General features: G+C 44.4%; 1 protein-coding gene across 1 annotated transcript in view; it reads right to left on the bottom strand.

Annotated features, from left to right (window-relative positions):
- Col6a6 (collagen type VI alpha 6 chain) overlaps positions 1 to 22447 on the bottom strand; it is a 137971-nt gene that overhangs the window by 34398 nt on the left and 81126 nt on the right. Inside the window, exons 21-28 of the mRNA XM_076576972.1 lie at positions 18207 to 18242; positions 17410 to 17472; positions 15584 to 15646; positions 11547 to 11609; positions 8428 to 8490; positions 7312 to 7362; positions 4267 to 4302; positions 3326 to 3388 (exon numbers count right to left, since the gene is read on the bottom strand). Of these exons, the coding sequence (XP_076433087.1) occupies positions 3326 to 3388; positions 4267 to 4302; positions 7312 to 7362; positions 8428 to 8490; positions 11547 to 11609; positions 15584 to 15646; positions 17410 to 17472; positions 18207 to 18242 (438 nt within the window). The remainder of the gene's footprint in view (positions 1 to 3325; positions 3389 to 4266; positions 4303 to 7311; positions 7363 to 8427; positions 8491 to 11546; positions 11610 to 15583; positions 15647 to 17409; positions 17473 to 18206; positions 18243 to 22447) is intronic.

The following is a 22447-nucleotide window of genomic DNA, read 5'->3' on the forward strand; positions in this document are numbered from 1 at the left end:
GCAGCTGACACCAGGCAGCAGGGAAACCAGGTCAGGCTGCTCAGGAAATGCCTGCTGCGTATGCAAACGTCTTCTGCATGCAGATCAGGTTAAAAGAGGGAAACCCCCAACTTTAGAGTGGGAAATAAGTTCATATCACTCAAAATTCAAACATCAAAAAGCAGGAATGCAAACAGACTGCCAATTCCAAAACAATCACTTGAGATGAAAGCCGTTTTTTGGAGACAAGGAAATAGGAGGAGGTGGAGACTGCCATTTTCTCTTGTGCTGGGTGGGGGTGAGGTGAGGGCCTTGGGTACATCAGGCAAGCGCTCTACCAGTGAGTCATGGTCACAGTCTGGGGTCGCCTCTCTTTAAATTCATTTTTAAGATGACGGATAAAAGCCCTTTTAAAGTAAGGAAACTTAAGATGCCGTCTGTCTCTTTAAGCAGAAGTGTCTAACAGGAGAGGTTTTGCCGCCTCACAGGATGACGGTTTCTGGAGACATGCTGGTTGCTCTAATTAGGGAAGGAGGGTGGTAGTTGGAGTCCAGTGGAAGGCTCCAGGGATACAGTTGAATGGCCCACACCGCCCAGGGGCAGCCTCCCCAGTGAAGGCTATCCAGCCTCAGATGGCAATAGAGCCCAGGCCCAAGAGCCCTGCTTGAAACCTGTCTGAAGATTTTTTTTTCTTTTGTTTTTGTTTTCAGTACACATACAAACATACACATATGCACAGCTGAAACAGGCTCATAGATTTTTTTTTTTTTTAAAAAAGAAAAAACGTCAAGGTAAAGATTCAGTGAACTCAAGCTAAGAACAGAGTAACTCCAAGAGACCTGAAAAAAACATTCATAATTGAAGGCTAAATCTTTCCAGAGAAAACATTTGCTCTTCCAGGAGAAACCCTGGACATTTTCAATGTTTAAACTCCAATTTCAAATCCAAATATTACTCATGTCAAGGGGAGGGGGAGGAAGCAGTTGGGGCGGGAGAAACTAGGAAGTTACAGCAGTCCAACACGGAGAACAAAGACAGAAAGCCTCTCCAGAGGCCCAGACACCAAGCCTGCGTGCGTGTCTCCCATCAGTTAAGTGCACTGAAACCCAGAGATAGGGAGGGCCCCAACAAACAGCTGAACTTGTTAGCATGCTGCTGGTGTTCAAGGCTACACCACTCCCTTAATAAGGCAAGGGAAATGATCCAGAGACGTTTCAATGCAGATGACATTTGGATTAATTTGAAAGTCTTTTCCAATTATTTTCCTAATTATATTCATCTTCATCATTGCTGAGGGCAGACATGCAATCCGAAAACACATACGAGGAAGACAATTACAGCTGGAAGCAGCCACCGCCGTCCCCTGGGGAGCAGCAGGGGAAGAGGACATTCCTTGTTTTGAAGCCTTAAAACCTCCAAACATGGTCCCTATACATAAAGTTCCTCTTAGAGCATGTAGAGAAAAACTAGATCACAGTAAAATTCACTGTGGAGACAACGTGGGAAACTCTCAAGTGTGTGTTTTTGTATCAGGGTTTTTCTAAGACCTTGTCATGGACAGGGTCATAGACAGGTTTTTTCCAATCAAGGCTGTTCAGAAAGAAAAGAGGCCAAGACTCTGAGAGACAGTGTGCTGTGGGAGATCTGTTTGTGTTGCTGCTCCGAGACAGCCAATGGAGTCAGACCTTGGTTCAGAGGGCGGAGTTCACATTCAGGTGGCTGGAGTGGACCATAGAGTTTTCTGGCTGACTCAGAGGAAGCTAGAGGGACACACAGAAGGAATAAGGAGGGGTGAGGGAGATGTGGGGGGCCTCTTCAATAGGGAAGGTAGAGAAGAGAACAGGTGACTATTTCTTTGTCATTCCATGATCTCTCAGGTTTATTCCCTAACATTTAACTCCTGAGTTTTATTTTGTAACAAAACAATAAAAGAAGTTGCAATAACAGTTGACCTAAGAGTGCCTTATCACAATAAAATCTCAATTAAGCAAATCTAAAGTCAATAAATGCAAGTGTTCCATCCTTTTTCTATTCCCCTCTTCCATTCTCTGGAGTCGTGGGCTCACTATGTAGCCCAGGATAGCCTTGAACTTGAGATCCCTCTGTCTATGTCTTCCTAATACTGATAAAAGGCACTGCTACCACCTCCATTTCTAACCACCTGTAACCTGAGGCTGGCTCCTGTGACACATGGTGGAGAGTTGTGTTCAACCGACACAAAGCGTTAGGCAATACTCAACTCTCCCATCAACTTAGGAAGACATTCAGTTTGACACCCAGAAATCCCACAAAACACAGGAAGTACCTGGTAAGCGAGGAGAGGACCTTATTAAAAGTAGTTCAACAAAAGCTTTGATAATAAAGGCAAGATGTTAATGGATATTAGTGTTCACCAAGTCTGCTAGGAAGGCTGGATTAAACTGATCATACAAGAACCTGCTTTGGATCACAAAAATCCCTTTAAAACATCCTATTTCCATGGTTAAGAATGATACACTGGCCACAGAATGGGTAAACTTGGTTGATAAAACAGTTCATTGCCTTCTTGGTGGCATTGGAAGATGAGTGTGAGGTCTATTTTTCATGCACACATTTTCTAAATCTTTTGTATTTAAGACTAAGTAACAATTCTAATGACCATTAACATGGAAGAGGCTCTGCCAAAGGAGCTGGAGTTGAGGGCTGGAGAGATGGCTCAGCTGATGAGGACCTGACTTAAATTCCAATACCCGTATAAAAGCTACGTACCGTGGTGCGTACCTATAACACCAGAACCAGGAGGCAGAGGCAGGCTACCCCGTACCTATAACACCAGAACCAGGAGGCAGAGGCAGGCTACCCCGGCTTGCTGGCCAGTCAGTCTAGCTGAATTAATAAGTATAAGTTTCAGTGAGAGGCCCTGACTTGAACCATAGAATGGAAGGGCTGGAGAGATGACTCAGCAGTGAACAGCACTTGTTGTTCTTGCTTAAGATCTGGATTTGATTCCTGAGCACCCACGTGGCAGCTCATAACCACGTGTAATTCTAGTTCCAGGCGATCTAATGCCCACTGGTCTCTGTGGGCAACAGGCATGCATGAGTATGCTTAGATGCATGCAAGCAAACACTCACAGCCTTTCAATGTTTTTTTTTTTTTTTTAAATATTAAAAGAAAAAGATGGCGAGTGATTGAAAAAGACGCCTAACATTGATATCTGGTTTCTATATGCACACAGTACATGAACATGCATCTGGTATGCATGCATACACACACTCATCATGCATATGAACATCATCAATCTCTCTCTTTCTCTGCCTAGACATATCCGCACATAGCAGCTGACGTTATCCACTGGATAGCTTACCGTTTTGCCTCTGGCTCCCTTGGGGCCAGCCTCTCCTGGATCCCCAGGATCCCCAGTTTCACCCTAAATAAATATATTAAAATTAAAAGAAGAATTACTATTGAAATCAAATACAGAGGTCACAGAGGCATATCTATGTTTGTAAACTGACTCAGATGTCAAGTCATGCACATTTTGCCTTGTGTTGCTCTCTCCATAGCACACCATGCCATCACTGGCCCATGGGTCAGTCTTCCAGACCAGAACTCAGGCTCCTTGGAGAACTAAGCGCTCCTTTTGTTTGATCTTCCGATCTTGCCACAGGGCCTGACATTTACGGAGTTCAGTAAAATTTTCCAGGGGAATGAAAGCACGGAGGTGGAGGTTATCATTGCTGACTAGTCACGTGACAGCGGTTTCTACAAACACACCGGGAGAACTCAAGCCAGGCAACATCTCAGCATCTGCTTTATTTCTCTACATTTTACTTCCCTTTAAGGCAGCGGTTCTCAACCTGTGCATGGCGACCCCTTTGGGGGACTGAACGACCCTTTCACAGGGATGGCCTAAGACCATTAGAAACCACAGATATTTATAATCCATGTTAGGAAGTATGAAATGAAAATAATTTTGTGCTTGGGGTCACTACAGCATGAGGAACTGATTAAAGAGTCACAGCTCTAGGAAGACTGAGAACCACTGCTTAAGCAATGAAGAAAATAGGGAAGGAGAATATTTGAGGAGAAAATGTTCAAAATGATTATCTTTCTCCCTTTACAATTTAAAAAACTTAAAGTGGAATATTTTTAAAGTTCTTGTATTCATAAACAAACAGATCATATTAAACTTGATAGGAGTGACCGAACTCTTCCCTAGGACACCCCACCCTGCGGTGGAATATTTATTTCTCATCAACTGTCCTAAGATAGAGTCCCCAGCTCTGGACTGTGAAGTGCGCGTACCTTTGGTCCACTTTCTCCAGGGAATCCTTCTTGTCCCTGCAGTCAACAACAGAGTAAATCAATACATACACACTCGGCTCACGTAGATTTATATTGACTGTAATTCTACCACCTCCTTTGTTTATATGTCTGTGCATCAAGGAAGGGCTGAGCCCACTGGAAATTAGGTATCACTATCGGAGAAACACATTCCAGTTTCTAAATTCGGTTACTTGTGGGTTACATAAGCAAGATGGCAATCTAAGAGGACAGGCAGAAATATTTGAGGAGAAAGTGATCTGGAGAATTACAGCGTATCTTAGTGTATGTTAAAGAAGAGAGGGTCACTTGGCCATGTGTCTCTGAGTGACAAGTGACCTTTCTCAAGTGGGTTTCAATAGAAAGGTTTAGGAAGTCAGCAGAATCCAGACCTGACCATTCATCTTACCTTCCTTTGGCCAGACTCACTGAAGAGCTTTCCTACCTGTAGTGGGTAGCCATTCCAGCTTTGACCTGGAAATACCACCCCCTTTGAGGCTTTGGTAACTGTCACGCCTACAAGGCAGAGCCGAGAGAGGACGCTGAAGACCCAAGATCCGGAGGAGGGAGCTCTCTTGGTTCCTGGACCCTGGACTCTGAAGACCAGCTCCAGAGAACATTGCCGGACTGTTCTACACCTTTCCCAGACCCTGTAACCTATCCCTTCACTTGTAAGTTACCCCACAAAATAAACCTCCCTTTTAACTACTCGGAGTGGCCTTAATAATTTCACCAATACCTACCCTCATCTAATAATGAATGTTATGTTACCTAAAATAAAGTCTCTTCTCTTTTATATATGCGTGTGTGTGTGAAGGGATGCACACTCATGGGTGTGCCAGTAGAGACCAGGAGGATGTCATGTGTCTTCCTCTGTCACTCTCAACATCTTAGTTTTGAGACAGGGTCCCTCACTGAACATGGAACTAGGCTGGCCAGCAAGCTCCCAGGATTCAGCCAACTCTACCCCACCCCCGCCACACTGGGATTAAAAGCATCACAATCACAGTCAGCATTTCCACGGGTGCTAGGGATTTGAACTTAGGTCTTCTTGTTTTCATGGAAAGCACTCTTACCACAGAGCCATCCCTCACCCCCTAAATTTTTTATTTTTTAGCATTTTTAAAGCTTTTGATGAACACCTATTATTACCAGTGGTAAGGGAGTGACTTGAATTTACACATACAGAGAGCATCAATCAACCTCTGATCTTCTTCCCGACTCCCCAACTTCCAATTATCATTAATCTATAAAAAAAAGTAAAGCTTTTTTGATGTAAAAAAAAAATCCTTATATATAGGGTGCATATAAAATTCAAAAGGCAAAAAGAAGAAAAACCACCTGAGTCTTCCTACCCGGAGCTGTTCTAGATCCCTGTTCTAGCTCCTTCCAGCTTTTAAAAATGCATTTTAGGCACTACTGGCAGAAGTGTTCTTCTAAGTATATTGTGAGTCTTTACTTCAAGTTTCTATGTACCAATTGTAAACAGAGGTCTGGGAAGATGGCTCAGTGGATATGGTGCTCAGTCTGCAAGCAGAAGACTCTGATCCCTGGCACCCCAGTACCGGTGGATAGAAGCAGATTATCCCAGGGGATCAATGGCCAGCCCAGCCCATCAGAGAATTCCATGTTTAGTGAGAGACCCTGTCTCAAAAATAAAGGTAGGACGGGATAGAGGAAGACCCACCCCCAGTCCTGCTCAGCCCTGCCCCACCCCACCACCTGTTAACATCTGGCCTCCACACTCACATATGTGCACATGTGGTCCCCCATGTTCACACACATTTTTATAATAAACTTCATATGTATTAATTTTATAGAGAGTCTATGTTCAATGTCACAGGCTATTAAATATTTCCTTTTTTGTGGAATACTAATGTTTTCAATTATTCTATGTTCTAATGAACATTATTAAAATTCCTCATTTTTTTAGTTTTAATTTTCAAAAATTTTTAGCAGTTGTGGTTTTTCCTCCCAATACCATCTAGGATCATCCCCATGGGACTCTACTAGTGATACACTGATTTTTTCTACTATTTTAGACTACTCTTCTACTAATGATTTCATTATCTCTCAGATCTTTATCATGGATCTCTCTCTAAGTTTTGTTTATATTTTCTTGGCATTTTGTAATAATAATTGGGTATTTTTCATGATGATTATATGTGTACACATGCATAAGCATGGGTGTGTGGGGGTCTGTACATGTGCATGTGTGTACATGCATGTAGACAATGGCAGAGAAGAACCTTGGGTGGTAGTCTTCAGGTGCCTTGGGCCTTTATTTTGAGACAGGGTCTCCACTGGCCTTGAACTTTACCAAGTAGGCCAGACTAACTGGCCAGCAAGTTCTGGAGGTCTACCTGTTTCTGTCTCCCATAACCACTGGGATTATATGTATCCACTACCATATCACTGTTTACATGGGTTCTAGGGACCGAATTCAGGAACTCATGCTTACAAGGCAATGCTTCACTTACTGAACCATCCTCCCAACCACTTACCATATTTTTAAAGTCGTTATTATTAGCATATCAAAATGACTGGCTTTAGTCAACTTACTTATTTTCAGGCATTTACATATCCATTAACAATATAATCATTTTTATTTTTAACTTACCATTTGGACAAATGCATTAAGAAAATGCTACAAAATTTCTCACTAATAACTGAAGCAATCATAACAATAGGAAGACAAAATGTGAAATGGTTCCTGAGTGAAGCTCTACACAGAACCTCTAAGATTAAAGGCAGTTCAAGCTGGAGCATGCCAGGCCATGTCCCATAGCCACAACATCACAGGGAAACACAGATGATTCATTTTTAATTCTCCATTTTCACCTGCCCCTGGAACCCTGGCATGATTCTCTACCATACTGCCCACAGGATATCAACAAGTGAGCTATCAAATAGATTTTCAGTTGGACCAGACTAAGTATATATTGCCTTCTTTCTCTTAACCATGGCAAGCCAAACAAGCAAGCAAAAGCACATAGAACAGGTCCAGCTTCAGGGGATGTAACTTACCTTTGATCCTTTGCGACCAATGCTGCCGTATCCCGGGCTGCCGTCGTCACCCTGTAAGCAAAGCCACCAACCATGCACATCCAGACCAGAGATGGAGGAGGGCTTATTACAGGAGGACATGACTGATAGATTTCGGGGGTTCATCAGGGACAACTAGGAAGCAGGGTCCTCTAGCTGGGTGAGTGACAGGGACACTAATGATGGTGTTAAAGCTCCTGAACAATAGAATTAACAATTACAGCTACTCTGTAGTTGTTGTGAGCATCAAAAGAATAAGCTGGGCATCCTGTAAACTTTCAGAAGTACGCAGCATGATGACCCAACTCTTTGGAGAGCTTCTGTACATTAATACTTCAGCTCAAATCCATTTTCAGTTCACTGAACAAAACAAGCCACGGCAAACTGCCCACACATTGGCTACTGTCCGATGCTTGTAGAAGCCCTGGGCAATGGCGCAAGGATGGAATGGTCTCAGATAAAGAGGTCCTGCAAACAAAAGGTCAGAAGAGGTCACGGGAAGATGCTACATAGAAAGCTTAGTCTGTTTTACCATCTCATCCCAAGAGCATCTTGTCTGTGGCTCCGGCTGCCTTGGAAAAGCTGGTCAATCAGAAATGTCTGTGATGCCTGTCTCAGTTACTGCTAGAACACTCTAAGGCTAGACTGAGACCGTGTCTTTAAAGCTCTTCTGAGCATCCCTCAGGGATGCAGCTCAGACATCTTTTTGCTGCGGTGTGAATTGTGTCCTCCATCGGCCATGTGTCTGAACACTTGGTCCCCAGCTGGTGGTACTTTTCAAGAGGGTGGTGGAATCTTTGTGGGTGGAGCCTTGGGGGAAGCCGTCCATTAGGAGCAGACCTTAAGGTTTTTATAGCCCAGCCCACTTCCCGCTCATTCTCTGCTTCCTGGCAGCAGAAGTCATGTGTCATGTGTCACTGCCTATTTGCCTTCCCAGCCATGCTGGATCGAGGCCTCTTGAACTCTAACCAAAAGAAACCTTTCTTTTCCTGTTACTTCTTATCAAGTATTTGGTCCCAGCATGGAGGGAAGTAACTAGTTCACTACTGAAGTAAAAGGTTCCAAGGTCCTGGTCTAAAGTAGCGAAAACCAGCCTACCTGCAGGCCCCGAGGACCTGGAAAGCCAGCAGCTCCCTTTCCCCCAAGGTCTCCAGGCTCTCCCTGTTCAATAGAAAAAGGGAACAGGTCCTAAGTCAGTTGTTCTGTTAGAGACAGGATCTCCTTCTGAGTCCCAGGTTGACTGTGAATTTGTGGCAGTCCTCCTACCCAGCCCTTCAGTGCTAGGATTCCAGCTGTGAATCAGCACGGCCGACTTCCACTAGATGGTTTGTGTGATGGCAAATCAGAAAGGATGGTACGGGGCACCGTTAAAGTCTCATGTGTCATGGCAATGGGCTTGTATTCAGGCTTGCGTACTGTACAAATGACGGGTAAGGAATGGCTATGGCTGGCAAAAGAGCTAGCCTCCATCTACCACCGATGTCTCAGAAAGTCTGATGTCTTGTTGAGGGTAGTTCACCATCTTAGACACTCAGTACCATGAAAATGTCCCCATCCTGATCCAGGAAGGAATTTCTCTACTGTTAAAAAAAAAAAAAACAAAACTAGAAAAATTGTTTCTCACAATGACCTGTGCAAATCACTCAGCTATGAGGACAGCAGATGTATTAGCCTAGAGACCCGAGTGTAGATCAGCCAAAGACAAGTGGAGTGTGGCTTATGAACCAATCTCAGTAGCATCTGGGGAAACCTCAGCTACCTGGGAAAATGCTCATGGGGTTATGAAGGAAGATGAGCTCCCTTTTAAAGAAAACATTACATTTAGGATAGTTTCAGATATACAGAAAGAACGGTTGCACACAGAGAGAGTCCCCAGCATCCCACACTTCTACCTCCCCCATTGCTGACCTATCAGCCACAGTCATTCATGCTCGCACAATGAACAACCAATACTGATTCACTGTACTCCCCAAACCCATTCTTTAGTCTCTTGGTTTTTCCTATTTGTTCTTGGTTCCAGGTACCCAAGAGTTTCCCAAATGCGATGTCTCCATAGATTCTTCCAGACTGGGATGATTTAACAGACTTTTGTTTTTGAATGACCTTAACAGCACACAACCATTGAAACACACACACACACACACACACACACACACACACACACACACACACACACACACACACACACACACACACACTTCTTCATCCAAAGAGAAGTTTTATTCTGTGGCATCATTTCCCTTACAGCATACCCAAGGACACAAAGCCAGTATGGTTCCTCTTTCAAATTGTCACTTTCTGACCATTCTTGACACACCACACGCCCCAGAGCCCCTCCTTCTGGAAGGTGCCTGTCCTGGATACCCTCGTATCTTATTACACAAGCCAATGAACTGTCTTCACATCGCTCCCTACTCTCCTCTATCACAGGCTCTCCCTGGCACTTCTCCAACACAAAGGCCAAAGTGTATGCCTCAAATTCACTCCAGCAGGAAATCCCTCCACTCTATGAAAAGCTTCTCCGGTCTGCCTCACACTTTCATTTCCCTCCTTCCCCTTCTCCAATCATTAACACCCTGCTGTCTCCCCTGCCACTGAAAACACACTCCAATCTTTTCTAGACAATGGCAGGCCCAAGCAGAGACATCCTTTTCTCCCCTTTAAAGGAGGAATTTGCTGTCCGCGCCGATGGCCGCTCTGCATCCCTGTCAGCACCGACACAGTGTTCATCGCCTGGTAGTGGTCTCTTTCCTTTCTCCTGTCCGAGGGGCCACTCTGGGGCCTCATCTGCAGAGCCTCTCAGCCACCACATGTGATGGCTCTTTCCTGAATTTTTCTGTGCGGGTTGATCGTCTCCCTTCCTTTCCCTTCCTTCCCCAACCTTGTCTTGTGTGTCCTTTATGCTTCTTCTAAACAGGCACCATTAAAAGTTCTTTTCATCTGTATGATGCGGAAGCCCACATCTCCAAGCAGGCCTAGCTCTTGCCTCCAGCCTCAGAGCCCAAGAGTCCCTCCATCCTCCCACTCGCCCTTCCTCACAACCTTCTGCAGGTGTGATGGGATCACCAGTTATGCCGGAATCCCTGGATCATCTCGCCCTTTTCCTCTGCCCCAGCTATCTCGAGAAGAGCTGTGTGGAACCATCACACATTTAGTTTTCTTCCTGTTAAATGCCCCAGTCACTGCTGGTCTTGGAGGCAATGAGAGGGACCGACTAGTCTCCTTATTTCTAAGCTCTCAGCCTTCAAAAAATAAAACCAGAACAGTCTACACTAGGATGTCCACTTCGTATCTCCCAAGGGTCTGGCTGTGTCTACACAACCCCTTCAGAGCAGGTAGACAATGCTGTACCAGTGGCTGAAGATTCAACCACACACTACATTGCTCTTTATGTGCCTACATAATTTCTCACGCAAATAATTATTCTTCAAATAATTTCTTCTAGGATGCTCTAAGCCCCATGTCTTCCTGCCTGTTCCTCCCTCCTCCCCCCATTCCCCCTCTCTGCTTCTTCAAAGTGTTTATCTTCTAAAGGCCTCTCAGAGCTTGGATCTTCTTTGATGTCTCCTTTTCCAGCACGGAAATACTCCTAACTACTTTACTCAAATCTCAATTTCAGCCTCTTACTCTCTATCTTCTTTATGCCATAGATTGCTGTCTTCAAGATATTCTAAATTCTCTGGGCCTGATTTCATGCTCCACGTATCATAGCTCCTAGAATTGCATTCATTCATAAATACTAAGTTCTTGGTCCAGGCCAGGCGCTGTTTTAAGCATTAGAGACACACTGGTGAAGCAAAGACCCTGCTTTCCTGTACTCGGCTTCCCAGGACAACAGAAGCCTGAGCTTTAAAAGGTCCTTAGCAAAGGTTCACATGAGAAGGAGAGAACAAGAGAGGTAGGAAGGATGGGATGGTGCAGAGAGGATGGAGAGGGAGGGAAGGCCTGGCCAGAGCTGCCTTCCTCCCGAGATCTGTCAGTTGGATGGGGTGTAGCCCCTCATGCAATTATGCTGAGCTGGAGTCCCTGACTTCATCTCGGTCCACACCCAGTTCCTTAGAGATTTCTGGCTCTCCAAGAATCAAGCCAGAGCTTAGGGGCAACAAGATGTGTTTTCCTTTGTGTTGAAAGGGCTCTGGCTCATCCAGCCAGCCACAGCTCTCTCGGGTAGCACAAACTCGACCATTGGAGGGGTTGTATTAAAGAATGTGACCTACTTTATTTCCTTGGCTTCCCAAATGGCCCTGATTCCCCGCTTGTCCTCCGGGTCCTGGAGGCCCCTGGAACGAAACAAGGATGGCAGATACAATGAGACAAAGCGCAGTTTTCCCTCAACACTTTTACATGTCTTATGGAACATGAAGTACAGATGGGAGAGGAGTTATGAGCTGAGCTGATCCCGCTCTGGAAAAAATATTGCGGCTGTCAAATAAAGACTAGTAAATAAAAAAAATTAATAAAGTAACCCTGTCCAGATGTGGCCTAAATGATTACACTTCCTTGTGAGTCTCTGTGTCCAAACAGAGTCTATGTTCCCACTGTGTTGCTCAATGAACAGATGTTGCTGCAGTGTCTAACATTTCAAGAAAGCTTTCCAAAGGACATTGGCCTTCAAAGAATGCTTTCTACAACAGGCAAGGGCTAGGTTTTGTGTGTGTGTGTGTGTGTGTGTGTGTGTGTGTGTGTGTGTGTTTATCTTCATTTGCAAACTATGGGATGTACATTAGAAAGATCAAAAAGTTTTACTAAAATTGACTAGCATTGTAACAAAAGTGTGTTCAGGGGGCACAGGATAAAGATTCTGAAATGGTTTTTAGAAAGTGCTAGAAAACAGAAGTGTCATCCTTGTGTCCTAGAACAGGACCTGCCACTAGGAAGCACTTACTGTAAATACTTGTCCAATTAGTAAAAGGGGTGAGTCCATGGACCATCCAACCTAGATCTTGCAGGATGGTGAAACCCAACAATTACAACATGGATTACATATTGTTCTGTGTCTAGCAGGGTTTCCCTCAAAATATGAACCACATTTTGTGCCACAGGCTGCCTCTTTTCAGGTTGGGGAGGTGATTTGGTGGGTAATGGTGCTTGCCACCAAGCCTGGGGACCCAAGTTCAATTCCTGGAATGCACATGGTAGCAGAGAACCAGTTCCTCCAGCTGGCTCTCTGACGTTTACACATAGACTGTGGTGTGTACATATGTGTGTACTCTGACACAAACAAATAAAAGTAAAAAAAAGGTATCTGTTCAATTAGGCAATATAGACACAATATTGCAGAAATAAAAATACTCATACAGCCCTCACCATGCAAGTAATGGTTGCAAGCATTTACATCTATCAAACTATTTAATTTTCACAACATCTAATGAGGTAGCTGCTATGACTGTTCTTTTGTAGGAGATACGTCCATTGTTAAGTAAATTGTCCAAGGTCACACAGATAAGATATAAAGGTATAAGCCTGGAACCAGGCCCAGGCAGCCTGGCTCCAGATTCAATGTCTAGGACTACTATGCCACCGTCTGTGAAGACAACAGAAATCCTCCATATTCTCCACATTTCATGGAACAGTCCACCCTCCTCCCATGACTCTCCTCTCCCCTTTCCTCCCCACCCTGTCAGTTTTTTGAAGCATAGTTTTAAGTAACTAAGGCTTGAACTCCTAATCCTTCCACCTCTACTTCTTTTAGAAAATTAGCATTGATTTGCATATGTTGGTCCTTGACAACTTCATACATGAGCATAATGTAGTCTGATTATTCTCATCATCCCCAACCCTCTTTCCCCCTCCCAGCCCCTGTCAACTCCTCTTTCCTACAAACCCCCTTTCCTCATTCCCTTTTGGTTTTGTGACCCACTGAGTTTAACCAAGGCCATTGGAATGACCACGAATGTGAAACTATCCAGTAGAGAGCCTGGCGGGTTCACCCTGCCTCCCCCTCTTGAGTGCTGGTTCTACAGAGAAGAATGTCAGTTCTTGGCTAATTCTAACCTGGTTGGTGTGCATGCTACTAGTGTTATTTAACTAACAACACATATTCAAAGAACAGTTACATCCCCAAGTAAAATTAGTATTTTGGCCCTAGTTTTCCACTTTATTTCCTAGCATTTGGAGATTTTAGAGAAGGGACTTAAGAGCAATAAAAGATGGGACAAAAGGCGGCACAAAGGAATCTGTCGTTCCTTTCAAAAATACCTTCCTAGGCATAGTACTTCAGCTTTTTTCTTTTTATCGCAGACACATACTGGCTGGATTAGCACATTCCATTTATGCAGAACACCGAGTACTGCGTAACTTAATAAGCCTCTGGTATGCCATCAATACAAATCGCATGCCCTTTCAAGATATGAATCCCAAGGAAAGCTTTCAAGCCTGCTGTTAGAAAACACTGTTCTACCGGAGGGCTCCCGGTGTGCCATAAAAGAATACGAGACCTATGGCAATGGGTCTGGAGAGCCAACAAAGAGCAGCACTCTCCTGTGCGTCTGGCCGTGTTTGTCTCCGTGGATTTCCTCTGGAAACAGCAATCTAGACATCCCATTCATCATGTCCCAAACACAGAAAATTCCACTTGTCTTTAAAACTGCCTTTTAACCAGCCAACAAGCATGGAAATTTCATAAAAACCATGCAGAAGAAGAAAGGCAGGTTTTCCAGCCAGACAAAGGGAAGTGGAGTCAGAGAGACAGGGTGCCTTTGACTAACTGGCAATGCCAAAGGCTGGATGATTTATGACTGTGCCACATCTTGCCAAAGCGAGATTAAAGGGTCCCATGAACGAAGGTGTCCTGCGCGGAACATGGAAGAATTACTCCACTAACAGTCTTGGATACCATTTTGGATCCTAGAGCAAAAGAAAGACCAAGGACTTTGGATTTCAACTCATCTACATATCCACATCAATATTTGATATCAACAGATGAGGTAATGACCTGATATTCATCTTTCTTTGTACTTACTAATTTTTTTAAAAGAAAAATCTCCATTGTGGTGCCAGCCGGCTTTTAATGATTCAAAGATGTGAATACAGAAGAGTTTTTACCACTAGTTTAATTCTGCTATGAAATTATGAAATTTTCATGCATTTGGAAAGAGCACTTTTATCAAAACCAAGAATAAACATCATCACGAGCAGTCATGAATGTACTTTAAAACAGTATGTCATGGCATACAACTTTATGCCAACAGCCTCTTAAATATTCTCATGATGAGCACAGCCACTTAAATGCTGGGCCCCTGCCCAGCTTGACTAATGGATGCAAAGCAATGCATTCCCTTGATACTGCTAACAGTGGAGGGTGAAAGTCCCAACCAGGTCTCGTTCATTCATTTACTGCTTCATTCATTACACAAATGTACTGAGCTCTGCTGGGCCAGGTCCTATGGACCCAGGCTCTGGGGATTCAGCATAAGCAAGACGCTAACATGGATGGAGCTTACAACCTGTAAAAAGAGACCAATATATACATATATACTACATCAGCTACAGACAGAGAAGACCACACAGGGCCTTGTACTCAACGTGTGGTCCAGACCCGCAGCATCAGCACCAACTGGGGACTCATTGAACATGCAGAATCCCAAGCCTTGATCTAGGCCCCCTTAGGACCTGCATCCTAACACACTCTCCTAGAGATTTTTAGAGCACTTTGAAATAGGAGAAGTGTGGTTATTGGGTAGTCATTTCCAACCCTGGTGTTATCTGAGGAGAACTTAGAATTATCAATACCATGTCTTCACTTGCAGAGATTCTCAGAGTCAGAGTAGGGTTCCAGGTGATAAAATGGTTTGGTCTCTCCAGGAGACTTTAATTTAAAAAAAAATTGAGGGTTTTGGATCCCCAAAAGCTGGAGTTACAGGAGGTTGTAAACGTGAGTCCTTGGGAAGAGAATTAGCAAGTACTCTTAACCACTAAGCCATCTCTCTAGCTCCTCCAAGAGGTGAAGCAGGCAACTCTAAGTGGCTTGTGAGGAGGAAGTGATGTGATGTGATGTGTCAACATAGCACAGAGGAGAAATTGTTAAGACTGAGGAGCAGAGGCAGGAGGTCTCTCGAGAGGATCCTCTGCCTCTTCTGTAGTCTGTATGGCAAGGGACCAGCGGATGGTGCAGCTGCCTCTTCTCACACTCAAGCCACACTTCATACACTTAGTGTGCAGGCTGTGTGTGATTCACCTTTAGAGACAAAACCACTAAAGCATCCCCCTTAAAGCCAAGGTCAAGGCCAGACGCGGTTGCTTTCTCCTTACGCACCTGAGGGCCTTTCCTTCCCAGAACTCCCTTTTCGCCTTTCTCACCAGGCTCTCCTCTTGGGCCCTGAACACACGGAACCAAAGTGTTAGTTTCCCTTTTAGTGAGAACGCTTCAACATTAAACTTGCACATTAAAAATCAAATGCTAAATCAAGGTAACATAGAAACTGGTCAGGGAGACAAATTATGCTGTGGCTACTGTGTAGGTCTCAGGGTTCTTCTTCATCTTCGTAGGAACACCACAGGACAGTCTGAAATTGAGGTGGTTGAGCCCATAGAGCCAAAGGGAGTGGGGCCTGGAGGAAACACCCTAAAGCTGAGATTTTTCAGCACTTGTAACTGTCCTCAGTCTTCATACTCAGAAGCCATATGCTTTTTATGTGAAAAAATGTTTTTCTTAATCATGTAAGTCTGAAACTAGAACCTTTAAATCCATTTAATATTCAATAACCACAACCAAGATGGGCCATAAAGAAGATACATTCCATAGCAAGATGAAATTTAGGTATTTCTGCTTCTGGAATATTCTATTGTCTATGTACTATGGCTTCCATAGGTTGCAGAGAAACTTTCTTCATGTGCTGTATTTGGTATTTTGCTCCATTTTAAATTGTGCTGTAAATAAAAAAAGGTCCATAAACTGAGAGAACAAATGCTCGTTGTGATTTGCACAGCATGAGATAAAGGCAGTCAATTTATTGAGATGCTTTCTGACGATCCCAACGGCAAAGATTTCTCACTCTAAAGTAAGAAAATTGAACCTTCCTCATCTGGCACGTAATGACAAATAAAAGCAATCAAGCCGGAGAGAGGGAACGGTCTGACGGGAAGGCTGTTTACCATGCTGAAATCTTGGCAACATGTCACAAAGTGTCTCTCTGATGTTTTGATGTATTTTCTCCAACTTCCGTTCACAAACTGCCAATATATAATGCCTTTATTTTTAAGTACTTGCTTTAAAACCTTGAAAAATAGCACCAATGACTGTCCTGCCTAAGCCAAACAGTGCGCCTGTTTTTTCATACATTCAAAACCAAGTTTAGAGAGGAAAAATACTATTTTTCGGTCTGATTTCTACCTCTTCCCCCCCCCTCCCTCTCTCCCACCCCATCCCTTTCCCTCCATGCTGGAGACTTAACCCGGGGCCCGTACATGCTACGTATGCTATATGCTTTCTACCACTGAGTTACATCCCAGCCCAGCTTCTTTCCTCCTTCTCAGCATGTGCTCCCTTCCTGTCTCTCTGTTGATCCAGGCTATGCTTTGCCCTCTCTGGTCCACGTGCCTCCCTGCTCACATGACCAGGGCAAAGCGCCAACTACGGCTTGCTCCTTGTAAAGGAAAAAGTGCTGGAGGCAGCTCCCCAGAGAAGTGAGCTGGAAAGGACAGGCAGGGGGCCACACTATAGATCACCCTGCTGAAGCCTCCAGCTGCACTTAGAACAAATTTTTCCTTGAGTTGAGCCAATGTTTCAACACCATGGACATGCAGAGATACAACACTGAACTATTACTGTGTTAAATTGACCACAATCCCTAAATTCAAGGCTCAACATTTTCCTTGGCTCAAGGACTCCTGGATTATCCTAACAATCCTAACCCCACGGGGCTGGCTGCCCAGCATGCTCATCTCTTTCCACCTCTTGACAAGGACAGAACTGATAAAAGAGACAACTGTTCTGTGCAAGTCAAGACTCCATGTTGCTTATTTGTTTTATTAATCTGAACACACTTTCAAGCCTCTGTAGTTCTGCAGGGCCACATGAAGGTTCTAACCGGTCTACAGATTCTCCATTTGCTCATACACCCATGTGTTCTCTATGTATACCTGAGGGCCCTTAAGTCCTGGTGAACCTTCAAGTCCATCTGGGCCTGGGATGCCTGGATTTCCCTGTATGGAGTAGAATCAACCTATTAATTTATTAATGCTATCTCTTCACGTACAAGATTAGAAACTTCTTTTTCAGTGGCAATGAAAAGTCTTTGCAAAAAATCTGAAGGTTTCTTTTATCCTCAATATCATGGAGCTTCACTCTGGTGTGACCGTGTGTCCCAGAGTGGGTTTATCACTAACCCTCATCATGCTTTTAATCTGAGAGTGTGTTCTACAAATATCTAAGCCGCAGCTGCTCTTTCTTAAAGACTGTGCATTCATGAAGCATGGTGTAGGATATACCACCAGGATGCACAAAAGGGATGTGACACAGCTCTCCATTTGTATCCAGTTATAGACAACTTCCACAGTGTTCTTCGGGTTTATATGGGGTTTTCACACAAATTGTAAGTTGGAGAGGATCACGGAATACATATGTAAGAAAGGTTACTTAGAGCTTATATTCAAAAGCCAAACAAAATGAAGTTTAACCATTGGACTAAATAGAGTCTTTGATCATTTTCATGTTTAAATGTTTTATAATTTCTTTGAAAATTTTAAATAAAGTACCCCAGTTTTCATTTTGAATTCTTGAAATTGTAGCTAATATTTTCTAACAATTTATCTACAACAAATGTCATCAAAAACCAAAAGGTTAAGATGGGAGGAGATATTGCCATGTTCATTCTAGCTCCTTGATTGGACATGAGTCGTTTATCATCTGAAGTCAAGAAAAAGAAATTATCACTGACCTGTGGGCCTGTGTGTCCCCTTCGGCCTTGAACTACCTAAAATAAATAAAAATATATATAAATAAAAGGAAAAGCAGATATTCTTAATTTAGAAAAGATGCTGCATACATAGGATTTCAATCGGTAACAGATGCCTCAAGGCACTAACCTAACTCCCACATTGTGCTAAATCCTTCATTACCCAGTACCTTGTGAAGACAGGCTCTTTCCAACCCTGAATTTCTAGGTAGATAATTGAAATCACAGAGGACAGGTCATAGCCCTCAACCCACCTTCACCCAAAGCCAGAGATACACGGAGGACAGGTCATAGCCTGCAATCCGCCTTCACTAAGCTTGACCAGAGCTGCTCAGTAGCTGCAACAGTGACCTGAATTTTCTTTCTTATTTTCCCCCAAGAACTACAAAGTAAGTCTGAGATCAGGAATGGACCAGCCAAAGGGCAGGATGCCAGAGGAAAAGCCGAGGCTCGCCTCCAGAAACTCCACAATACTCAGAAGCTCACAAAGCTCAGAATTTGAAGAGCCAAACTAGCTTGATAGAGCCAAGTAATGTGATTAGCTGTCAGAAACCATCTCAAATATTCAACAGTGACTTGATCTACTGTATCAATAAAATACCCAATCCAAACAATATTGTTCAACAGGGAAGGGGAATTTTCATTCTGTGTAAGGTCAAGGTTCAAGGTGCATTCCCAATCAGTAGTCCACAGTTCAGAAAATCAAGAGATAATGACATTTTCCTGTCTGACTTGGTCACTTAGTAAGGTCAGAGCAAAACTCCCTTCTAGGGTTCACAAAATTCAACAGCCACCAGACAATACCGTCTCACTGGAAACTCAGGTGAGATATTCTGACAGGCCAGCATTGCTAAGCGTATTTCAAACTATGTTGTCATCTAAGGAGCAAAGGGTGTGCATGGGGAAATGTCCCATTTCTTTCAAACAAGAATGAGTCATCTTCAAGGCCCACATTCTCTGTCACAGAAGAAGAAGTCGTCATTTTCAAAGGGCTGGAGAGATGGCTTAGCATCTAAGAGCACTCGCTGCTCTTGCTGAGGACCCAGGTTCAGTTCCCAGCTCCCACATCAGACAGCTCACAACTGCCTGTAACTCCGGTTCCCTGAGACCCAACATTCTCCTCCGGCATTGGCAAGCAACTGCATGCATGTGGTTGCGCGCGTGCGCGCGCGCGCGCGCACACACACACACACACACACACACACACACACACACACCCCTATAATTTTTTTTAAAGTTTAAAAAGAATTTGTTTCCTTTAGCATAATGAATTGTCCCAATCCAATTCAATTCCATGTCATTCAGAAAATTAGCCACCAGTTGATCATTTCATTCTGAAAACTGTCTGCTACCCTTTGAAGGACAATGGATGGGACCAAGAGAGAATGAAGCATGTGTGAATACTTGGGCTCTCCCCCCACATATTCCCTGAGTCTTGGGAAACGCTCACTCTAAGTATTGGGGGAGGATGGATAAATACTACAAACATTTATAAGGCAGGGCACAGCACATGGCTAAGGATGGGAAGACAGTTTCAAAGACAGATCACATCCAGTTGGTCCACTGTGGAAAATCTCCCCAGGGGAAGAGATTTCTTTGCTATTGGTTTCAAGGGATGTGTCCACAGCCTGGGTAGTGACATAAAGGCAGAAAAATAGGAGGTGCAGTAGGTACTGGCAACAAGGGTAAGTTGAGTTAAAAGTGTGAGAGAAGAGGGAAACTAAGGGGGTTATGAGACTGACTAGCTTGTCCCTCACTGCTCAGTTTGTGGTGTAGTTAACATACATGGTTAGAGCAGGCTCCATGTGAATACAACTGATTGCAATGGAGGAGCTGAGAAAAATGTCCTATTCTAGCAAAACAAAAATTTACCAGTAGATTTTAAGGTCTGTAGAACAGATCCCCACATGGAGGATGTTTCTCTACCACCAGGGTTGGAAACATCAGCATCTGCTCCTGTGTATTAAGATGTTTGCCTTTTGTATGTGCTCACTTGCTTGTGTATATAGATACCCATGTGCAATGCCCACGTGTGAGTGTGTACACCGAGGCTGGAGGGTAGCCTCCAGGGTCATTCCTTAGGTGTCATTTACCTTGTGTTTTGAGACAGGGTCTCTCCACTGGCCTGAAGCTCACCAGTTAGGCTGGGCGGGCGGGCGGGCTGGCCAGTATCAGAATCTGTTAGCTTTCCTTCTCAGGGCTGGGATTACATGGGTACACCACCACACCTGGCTATGCGACATGGACTCTCAGTCTTCAGGCTTGCCTGCAAGCACATCACTGCCTGAGCCATCTCTTCTCCAGCCCTGCTCCCATGGGACTTGAAGATCTGATTTTGAAAGAGCTCAACAGCATGTATCTCTGGTACCCCTGCCCCGCCCCCTGAGTAAAGACTGACTCCTGTCCCTAGTCATGGGGGTTTAGACCTAATGGAGGAGACAGACTTTAATCTAACAGTGACGTAAGTGAGGGGAACAAACCCGGACAGGCCACCTAGCATGTTTGCTGAGTTAAGCTACAAAGTCACGGGAGAAAGACCTTGGCCAACGGGAGACACAGAAAGCAGACGAGGAATCGGGGCAAATGATTTTGTGGCGTTTGCCTAACATTTTCAGGTGGTTTGCACAGGAAAGAAAACCGCAGAATATCGGCAGGGAGCACTCAATGGCTGGCTGGCTTCCAATCATCCAGACATCCTAACTCTTCTATAAAGCAAATGTGAGTGGACACATCGAGAGGAAAGCCCCCTCAGGGGACTGGAGAAGAAAATGATGCAAGACAGAGTCCCCAGTTCTGTGGTCCTCTCAGCCTGGCTTTCCGGGTACCAATGAGGACCCTGTTTTCTGATCTCAAACCAAGAGTCCCCAGGAAGCAAGCAGGGTGTTAATGGCAGACACCCATGAATCCTGTTTCTTACTGGCAGGCTCATGTCCCATGATGCTGCCCTGGAGCACTCTGGGAGGCCTGTAAAGAGGTTCCCAGAAGGATGAATGGAGAAAGCACCACCAAAGCAATCTGGACCAAACTGGAAGGAAAGGCTGCTTTGGTCTGAGGCTACAGTTGCTTCTCATTACCCCGGCAGAGGATCCAATCTAATCCTCAGCACAGCCTGGTTCAGAGACAGCCATCCCTCCCATTTCCCATCAATGCCTGGGGCTGTGCTTTCTGGCTGCGGTCCTTCCTCCCTGCTTCCCCTACCCAGGCTAGTATCTTAGCCTTTCTCTGATAATAGCTTGTTCACCCGACAGGCCTGCCTCCTTTTCCATCACCTCCTTTCCAGGAAGCAGTTAGCAAAGTCTGGGGGCATTTCTTGTTGGGTGTGCTGTTGGCACCCAGTGAGCAGAGGTTGAAGGGGAAATGTACATATTTCCATGCACAATGCAGCCCTTCACCATAAGCAATGCTTCAAACAAACACCGCCAATGCTGGAGTGGAGAAACTTTGCTGTGGTTTACCCCATGGCTCTGAATTCCTGCAGAGAGCTCCAGTACTCAGGGAGTTGCTGGTTCATTGTTGGTACTGAGTGTTTGTCAAGTGAATAGAGATCACATTGGGTCAGCTGGTATCCATTTCCCTGCATGCCACCCCCCACCCCCACTGCTGGCCACCCTCCAATCACTTGCCAATTCAGCAGAATTTCATTGCCCCAAGGATTCCTCCTGGCTCTCCATATTCATCTAGATGCTATTTTGCAGGTATACGAAGCGCTAGTGATGGAACTGAGAGCTTTGGACACATTAGACAGGCATTTGGCCACTGAGTTCCCCCCCCCCACCCCACACACACCGCTCCAGCCTAATATCTACCTATATCTTACTGTTTTAGAAATGACAGATTCTTTTTCTTTCAAGAAGAATAACTTCATTGCAATTATAAAACCAATAAACCCTTATGAATGCAGATCAAACATAAATGTAAAAGTCACCCCAAAATCTCCAGGCAGAAATAAACATCAGCAGGGCTCAGAGAGATGACCTGGAGGTTAAGAGCACTTGCTGCTCATGCAGAGGACCCAGATTCTTTCCCAGCACCCACATGGTAGCTCACGACTCTATAACTCCAGCTCTGGGGGATCTGATCCGACCCCCTCTTCTCACCTCTGAGGGCAGCAGGCACAAGCCGCACGCACATTCATAGATACAAAACATTTAAAATATATCTAGACAAAAGAAGTAATCGTTAGCTTTTTAGAGCCATGATTCCTGAAACATATGGGATTTTTC

This window comes from Peromyscus maniculatus, chromosome 7 (genome assembly GCF_049852395.1).
Source record: "Peromyscus maniculatus bairdii isolate BWxNUB_F1_BW_parent chromosome 7, HU_Pman_BW_mat_3.1, whole genome shotgun sequence".
Classification (NCBI taxonomy): domain Eukaryota; kingdom Metazoa; phylum Chordata; class Mammalia; order Rodentia; family Cricetidae; genus Peromyscus; species Peromyscus maniculatus.